This window comes from Diabrotica undecimpunctata, chromosome 8, assembly GCF_040954645.1.
Source record: "Diabrotica undecimpunctata isolate CICGRU chromosome 8, icDiaUnde3, whole genome shotgun sequence".
Lineage (NCBI taxonomy): Eukaryota > Metazoa > Arthropoda > Insecta > Coleoptera > Chrysomelidae > Diabrotica > Diabrotica undecimpunctata.
In genome coordinates this window covers 143,018,006-143,026,512 of record NC_092810.1, presented here as the reverse complement: position 1 = coordinate 143,026,512, position 8,507 = coordinate 143,018,006, and the positions used below count along the sequence as shown (strand labels likewise).

The window sequence follows — 8,507 nt, the reverse complement described above, 5'->3', positions numbered from 1 at the left end:
CAGGTACCTACTCTTCGTCTGGCGTACAAATCCTTGAAACTATTCTCACACATGCGTATATGTCCGGCTCGCTGTCCGTGCTCGTCGTCGTCGATATACACATGCGGATCTGTCCGAAGGATCTGTCCGCCGGACATATCCTCCGGAAAAATACGCATGTGAATAGGACCCTTTAATTCGAAACTCGAGGGACTCTTAAAATATTACGAATTATTGAGTGTTTGAAATATCAAATGGTTCGAAATTTGTGAGAGAAAATAAATAAAACTTCGAATTATTAAGTGTTGATCAATTATTATTTATTAACTGCTATTCTATAACGATGACAAAAGTTTAGAGGTACATTCGTGTACATACTCGTATGTATTCATAACGTGAATTAATCAATCTTTCGAAAGAACTGTGCGTATTATTATACTGGTTTGCTTCAAAGCACATTGCTGCTGCTTAGACTGCTCAATAATTTTGTTTTGAGGGAAAAAGTGCCTAAAATGCTTTTTCATCACTTTCGTTTTGTAGACAGAAGGTTTGTAAGGTATCGACTGAGGATCTTGCTTCCTTAACTGACACCTGTGCCAAAGGTTCTGATGTATCGTACTCATCTTCATCGTTGCTTTTTTCATTCGTATCTGTCGTACGTATCTAAATTTCGCCATCGGTTAGTGAATCTTACACAGCAACATCTTCATCCACTTGAACAAAGTCAGAAAAACTCACACCGCTGATGTCAACTAATGGTTCTATTGCTGGTTCTTCATCATCCATAAGTATTAGAAGATTTTCCTAATCTTGTTTTAAGAAACCAGATTTTTTGAAACAGTTGAGAATTGTTAGTGGTGTTACACCTCTCCATGCTTGGTCAATCAGTATAATAGCTGACAGAACCGTAATATTTGCAGTTAACTGCTTGTCGAGAGATTCTAAAACGAGCTTAATAATTTCTTTGCGATAGAACGTCTTAAAATTATGGATGATCCCTTGGTCCAATGGTTGCAATTTGGAAGTTGTATTTGGTGAAAAGAAGTAGAGTTCCACGTTGGACAATGTAGGAGGACTGTTGTGGACAGTGCAATTGTCTAAAAATAGTAACATTTTTCGCTTTTGCTGTTTCATGTCCCCATTAACTGTTAAAAACCAATTGTTAAAAAGTTCTGTCGTCATCCAAACTTTTTTGTTAGCACGATAATCCGTAGGAAACGATTTCACATCTTTTAAACATCGCGGTTTAATTGATTTTCCTATCACTAAGGGTTTTTAAGTTTTTTCGATCCGTTCATATTTACTGAAAGTAAAACTGTCAACCTCTCTTTACTATGTTTTCCCTCATGACATTTTTCATCTTTAAAAGTAAGCGTCTTGTCCGGTAAACATTTGAAAAATAGGCCAGTTTCCTCAGTGTTAAAAATGTCTCGGGCATCATAGTTTTCAATCAAGGTCTTCAATTTACCATGCCAATTTAAGTAAACTGCATCATCAACACTTCCACTTTCCCCACAAACTTTTTTCACACAACTCCATTTCATTATCATCATCCTTCTGGCTTTACAACTTGCGTGGATCCTAGCCTCCTCAAGAATGTCTCTCAAGTCGTCTCTATCCATTGCCTTTCTCCGCCAACTCCATTTTTCTTTTTGAAATTTGTAAGCCACCCTTCACTTGCCGCAAAGTTTTTGATGCTTAGAATAGACGCGAACCCTTTTGCTTTTTCCTTCAACAAGTTTCCGCTAATAGACACTTTTTTTCCTCTACGCAGTTTTCAGTTTTCACATTAGGCCGACGATATACGAGTAGAATAACTTCCTTGCACTAAAATACATGCAAGAGTAGTGCAATATCTACTAATAATTACTTTAACTCATGAAGTGTAGTACATTAGGTATGTGGTCTACGTGAACCCTATTTATATATATCTGGAAAGGCTTTCACGGACTTTTTTATAATAATGATAATATAATAACAAGAATAATTGTTGAGTTTCAAGTTCCTGGAAGTATTAGGGGAGAAAGACCAAAAAGATCTAGTGGAAGACGATTCAGCAGGACACGTCGTTAAAAAGAATTTATACTGATATGAAACAAGATAGAAACTTATGGAGAAATGTAATGAGAAAAACCGACCCTACATAGGGATGAAAATAAAGAGAACGGTTTACATTAAACGTTTAAATAGATTTACTATTGTTCTGTCCAAAACTATTCCAGTAGAAAAATATATAAAAGAATTATACAAGCATTTCAAATTTCCATATGTACTCGAAATACATAAAATCGATTCTGAAAATATCGATATGTCAAATAAATTTACTAGCACAACGAAAAAGACAGACCACAGTAATCACATGATGTTAAGTTTACCGAAAGTACAAGCTGAGTATAGACGCAAATGTCAACCAGGAAATAAAATATTTGGGTTTGGCAGTGTTGGGATGTTTTTATAATGCGTTATGTTGTAATACTTCAAACATAGTATAAAAAGAAAGTTTGTGGTTAAACTGTGCTTCAAATATAACTAGCCGGTCACGGGAGGAATGAATCCTACTGCAACGCCCCTAACGAACATTTCCGAATTAGCGTTCTTAATTCTTAATTTGTTCATGTCACATGTCATCCTTTACTTTGACGGGAAGGTTGAAAAATTCTGGAAAAAACTGATGGATATAAAATAAGTTGGATAAAAAATGAAATAAAAATATTCATTTTCAGTTTTATTGTGTAGTAGTGTAGTTAGTTATTAATGTTGAATTTTAGATTTATGTAAAGTAATTATCAGTAGAATTTTAAAATATCAGTTACGAAATTTAAATGATTATGCTCAAATATGATAGCAAATTAAAGTAGCAGGAACATATCAGAAAGAAAAATCAAGAGCTTAAACTGAAATACTGAAACTGAAGTTATATTGGTTATTAGATAGAAGTTCACAACTTACAATCAAAAACAAGGTAATAGTTTACAAACAAATGCTCCAACCAGTATGGTCCTATGGTTTACAATTATGGAGCTGTACTAATGAGAGTAACTATGCTATCCTTCAAAGAGTCCAAAACCGAATACTAAGAAACATAGTAAATGCCCCATTGTATATCTGCAACAAAGACCTACATCGGGAACTTCGTATAACAACAATTAAATAAGAAATAAAGAAGATTGTCAAAGGTCACGAAAACTGACTCCACAACCATACAAACAGGGAAGTGTTAAAACTTTTAGATAATCAAGACCTAGTCCGCAGGCTCAAACCCACCAAACCTTTTGAACTTGTGTGATAGTGATCAATCTATAAATGTCACTGTCAGTTTAAATTCGGGCAGTTAGCCTAGCCACAACAGTGAAGTGTGCAACAATAATTATTAGATTCTAAGGTGAACCCTTGGGAATACCTAGGAAACTACAGTAGTAGATTAAGTTAAACATAAAATGCTGGTTAGTCTTAGGATTAGGTGCATTGTTAATGTAATAAATAATTAAAAAAAAAAACTAAATTTTATTAATTACTACCTACAAATAATGGAAGAACACAATAAAGCAGAACAACATGATGGATTGATATAAAATATTTAATTAAAACTTAAATCTAACAGGTATAAAAATGTGAAATTTTTTTATTCATAAAAAATCCCTATTTCTTTTGTATACGAGTGATAGTTTTCACTGATTTTATTTTCACAATCTTGTAGTAATAACCTGATGTCAGAGGTACTTGGTTTTTGAAGTAAATTTTCAGATTTTGGAGTTTGTTTTTTCTTAGTACTAACAAACCTCACTTGTTTTTCATATTTCTTATTGCCAGGCTCATTGTAAACATCTTTTAATGTCTTACCTTCTTTTGCAATCAAACTTAGTATAGTGTCCATCATTTTTCCAACTTTCAATTTAACATCAGAAGTTAGTTTTTTTGAAGAAATTAATTCATATATTATATCCAGCTTAACTTTAAGATCTTGGTTTTCATAATCTCCTTTTTTAATCATACTTTCGTTTACCACAGTATGGATAATATCATCAGTTTCTGTCTCAGTTTTTTGAATGGGTATTGATGGCTGGAAATTATTTCTAATAACTGCATGTATGTGTTTGCAGAAATTACTTTTAATAAAAAAATCCAGGCAAGTACAGGTAAATTCATGGATACAAGTCTTACATTCGTTGCAAAAAATATGACAACTTTTATTTATTTTTAAACACTCATTTACCTTTTGAACATGATACTCTGTATTATTTTGAACTGATTTTACTTTCCAGTTATTTTCATCTATTTTGCAGATGTCTTTCAATTCAATATCCTTACTTCTTACATGTGTTTTCTTTATTAAATTCATTCTATATGAGTTATTACCTTTGACTTTTTTTTTCAGCTTTTTTATTACTACATCACGTACCAAGTTTAAGAGAGCATACAAACAAGTGTCTACCCTTTTATTCTTTTTTCCTTGAAAATATACATGTTTCAGTGTTCGATGCAATGCTTCTAAGTACATATTTGTGTTAATGCCCAGTCCTTTTCTGTAACAATATGCCCATAAATGACAACGACCAGCATAGTAAGTTTGGAAGTATTGACCAAAAGCCTCAGTATCCTCACAAGCAAATAATTCAGATAATACAAAATTTAGCAATTCTTGAAAATCGGCAGGATCAGTTGACTGTAATAACAAACGCAAGTACTTATACACTTTTGCTTTCATCACTTGATCACCTTTAATTTTATTCAAGTTCTTACGCCAATTTCTATCGATGTGCCAAGCACAAAGGAGGCGATTATCTGGTTTACTCATAATATTAGTCCACGCATTAAAAAATTCTGGAGCATCATCAGACATAAACACTTTACATTTGATGTCACCAGTTTGTTCTTTAATAGAATTAAAAAAATGTGTTAAGACATTGGTATCTGCCCTGTTTGAAAGCAAGAAAGCAGTAGGCACCCCTTCTCCAAATTCATCCACAACCATAAGTGTTGTTAATAAGAAATCATAACTTGTAGTTCCATGCGTTGAGTCCACACATATTTTGTCTGAGCCAAACAGTTTCAATTGTTTTTCTTGAAATTTCGTCATGAATATTAATGCGAAATCATTTATGTTGAATACATTAGGGAGATCATCTGAGCCTTGCTCTTTGTAAAATATAATTGAAAATTCATCTTTTAGGGATCTTAATCGTTCAACCCATAAACGAATGCTTATGACATCATTCTGATGTAGCTGAACATATTCTTTTAAAGAAAAGTCCCTGGTTATATTTCTCAAGTCTTGGCGATCTAAAAGACTGAGTCGTCCAAGGGATTCTTCAGAGTAAATCCCATTACGAATATCATCTAGGATTTTTTGGAATGACACACCTTCAGAGATTTTTCCTTAAAATAAAAAAATGCAAAGTTAATACATTACATTAGAAAAAAATGAGACATACCTGCTATTTGTTTTCTTTCAGTTTTAGTCAAATTTATATGGGTTAAATTACAATTATGGCCAAAATGAGGCATATATAAAGTGGCCTTTAACTGATTTCCATTACATATTAAATCCAAAGTTGAAGGACAAGTAACATCTAACTTAGAAAAACCCTGAGATTTTAAAAATTTCTGTCTATTGTTTTGAGACGTAGACATATATCTGCTTGCTTTAAATGACCTATGACAAACATAGTATGTCTTTTCTATTTTGCTAGTTATTTTTTTACCAGTGGTTTTTACATAAGAGCATTTCATGTTTTTCTCAATAGTCTCTTTCCATGTTCTAAAATCTAAAAAAACATTTCGTTAGTTCATATAATTAGCTATTAATAAATAACACTAACCTGCATAGTTTTCGAATTCCTTTTCTTCCTTAAACAGCTCAAGTTTGTGATCTGTAATTAAGTGATTTCTGTATTCGGAGTATGTGGAGAGAATCAGAAAGCAAGAGGTACACACTAAAGATTTTTTTCGACTTGTAGCCGGTTCTGCTCCATGTAAGAGTTTAATATGTTTATTCAAATTAGAAATTGTGCTAAACGTTTTATCACAATATTTACAAAGGTTTCTTGTCACTGCTTTTGTTTCCATTATAAATATAATATATTATAATACAAACACAAAACCTCGAAGTAGCCGAAAATAAAATCCAGGATATAAAATTCACAGTACGAATAATTATAAAACAATAAAAGAGTACATTAGATATAAAAGTATAAAGGTAAAAATAAAATGCAGGATATAAAATTCACAGTACGAACAATTATAAAACAATAAAAGAGTACATTAGATATAAAAGTTCTAGGTTATTTTCAAAATTCAAATTCAAAATAAAACCAAACTTGTCAATAATGAGTTTGATATATTTCCGCTTGGTGCGCCACAGTAGAAATCATTCCTCCCGCGACCGGCTTGTCAAATATAAAGAGAGAAAGCTTTTAAAAAGTACATTTTGATTTTACTATTTTATGAATTCTGAAATTTTTAATTTATATGAAACAATAACGAGTAAATTATTTGTCTCTTTGGAGATTAATTGCAAACATCTGTTGCAATCTGGCAACTGTTGATTTTACTAAGGATAGTGAATAGTGAGCTATATAATTATGTTCTTTGCAGCTGTATTTATTCAACATTTTTTTCACTGAACAATTCCGTAATAATCAATACCCAGTAAAGGTTATCTATATATATATATACTAAATAATTCACTTTAAAAGTCAAAATACTAAAAGTTGAAAATAATAAGTAACTTAAAAATCCTTAAAATGTTATTCATGTATATATTCATACGAAAGCTCATAAATATCAATTTAAACATCCATTCGTAAATTGAGTCTTCTCAAAAGATCAGACTAAGTTGATCACGTGACTCCGGGAAATGACAGTCATATCCTTGGCCTGTCTTTTTCGCATTGAGCAAAAAGACTTGCTCGATGCTTTTTCGGAGTTTTTCGTGAGACCGAGACCCGATAAATTTAGATATGACCACAGAAAGTATTCTGTGATATGACTGTGATATGACGATGATAGATAGGTGAAGTACTCAAGTCAAAGTCAAAACATTTTAGTTTTTTGTTAGTGGTTTTGTTATTTCTACGGTATAGTTAGTTACTCTAATTTAAATTTGGATCAGTCTATCTAGGTAATATATTAATTTTTTATTAATACATGTTTCAAATGAATTAAGAAGTGACATAATCTATTATGGATGAGGTTATATTCTTATGTTATTATTTTTACAATTATATAGTAAGACCAGTAAGACTTTTAAATGCGCATCTTTCTACTAAAATAAAAACGGTTTAAAGTACATAAGTACAACTAGTATTTCCATAGTCCATATTGATTTTGAACCAGACACATTTGTTAGTTACAAGGACAAATATTTTATTTAAGTAAAGAATCACAATAAAACATCTAAAAAAATGTAGATAAAAGTAAAATTATTGTACAAATATCTGTCTTTTTTTTGATATATTAACTGCAGTAAGCTATAATGTGCTCCATACACAAGGAACACTAATAAAATTTGCAAAAATGTTTTTTTCCCTCTTTTGTAAACTTCTGATTTTGTTGGAAAAGGAATTCAAGAATTAGTATGTTAAATAACTAATAGCTGCTTATGCATAGATTTTAACATAAATATCTAATTGAAATTAACCACAATTTCAGTTTAAAATGCATTTATTTTGACTTTTGATTTCGAAATCATTCTCAAAATACAAATTTGCCTGTCATTTCAAAAAGTGCATAACTCCACAATTTTCAGAAACTAACTTTTTGTGCTGAATAGACTCCTCTAAGATAAACAAACGTTGTGTGCAAAAACGACACCAGTCTGTACATAATCTGTCGAAATACTCTACAACTAAAATTGAAGGTCTGTGCAAAAACAACGCGAGTCCAGAATGTATGTAGTTTTTGCTGTGAATTTGTAAACATAATTTCTAAGAATTTAGTTGGTAGCCGAGATCGTATGATTGTTGAGTGGTTTATGTTACCATGTTTTTATTTCAGTTTTCATTAATGTGTTGTGTTGTGAGGTTAAGTGCTTGACAACAATTAATTTAAATTTATTGGTTTTTTGTTATTTAAACAAAGAAATACTATGCCTACTTCATCTGACGATAGTGTACATGAACATTTACCCTTAAAAAAGAGAAAACCCAATCCAGATAAATACAGAAGGAATGTTGTATGTAATGCCAAATTTAAAGGTTTACAACACACTAACTATAAAGGAAATATTGTACCAGCTAGAGCTACAGGACCTAAATGCAAGTAAGTAATAATTTATGCTGTTATGCAGGTTTACAGAGGTTTGTTTATTACCATTTGTATCAGCAATAAGCAAATTTTTATAGTTTTCACAACATAGTTTAATACTTTTTATTAATAAAACCATATTTTTTTCCTCAATTAATAAACAAACTACAGTAATGTAATATTGTCGTTAAGGTTCTTGTTTTGCAAATTTTAAAAACATGAACTTAGTGTCAGTTCAATGAACATTTGTTCCAAGGATAAAAATCAGCGTTTTTTGTACCATT

General features: G+C 31.3%; 1 protein-coding gene across 2 annotated transcripts in view; it reads left to right on the top strand.

Annotated features, from left to right (window-relative positions):
* The first annotated feature begins 6,870 nt into the window (after positions 1-6,870).
* Positions 6,871-8,507, top strand: part of LOC140448157 (uncharacterized) — a 33,678-nt gene continuing 32,041 nt past the window's right edge. Inside the window, exon 1 of one of the 2 annotated variants that reach the window (XM_072541256.1) lies at positions 6,871-7,099. Coding sequence is in view for 1 of the 2 variants with exons in the window: in XM_072541255.1 (XP_072397356.1) it covers positions 8,233-8,238 (6 nt within the window). In the remaining variant the exon portion in view is untranslated. Of the gene's footprint in view, positions 7,100-7,987; positions 8,239-8,507 lie in introns of those variants that run through there. The other variant, XM_072541255.1, reaches the window with a different exon arrangement.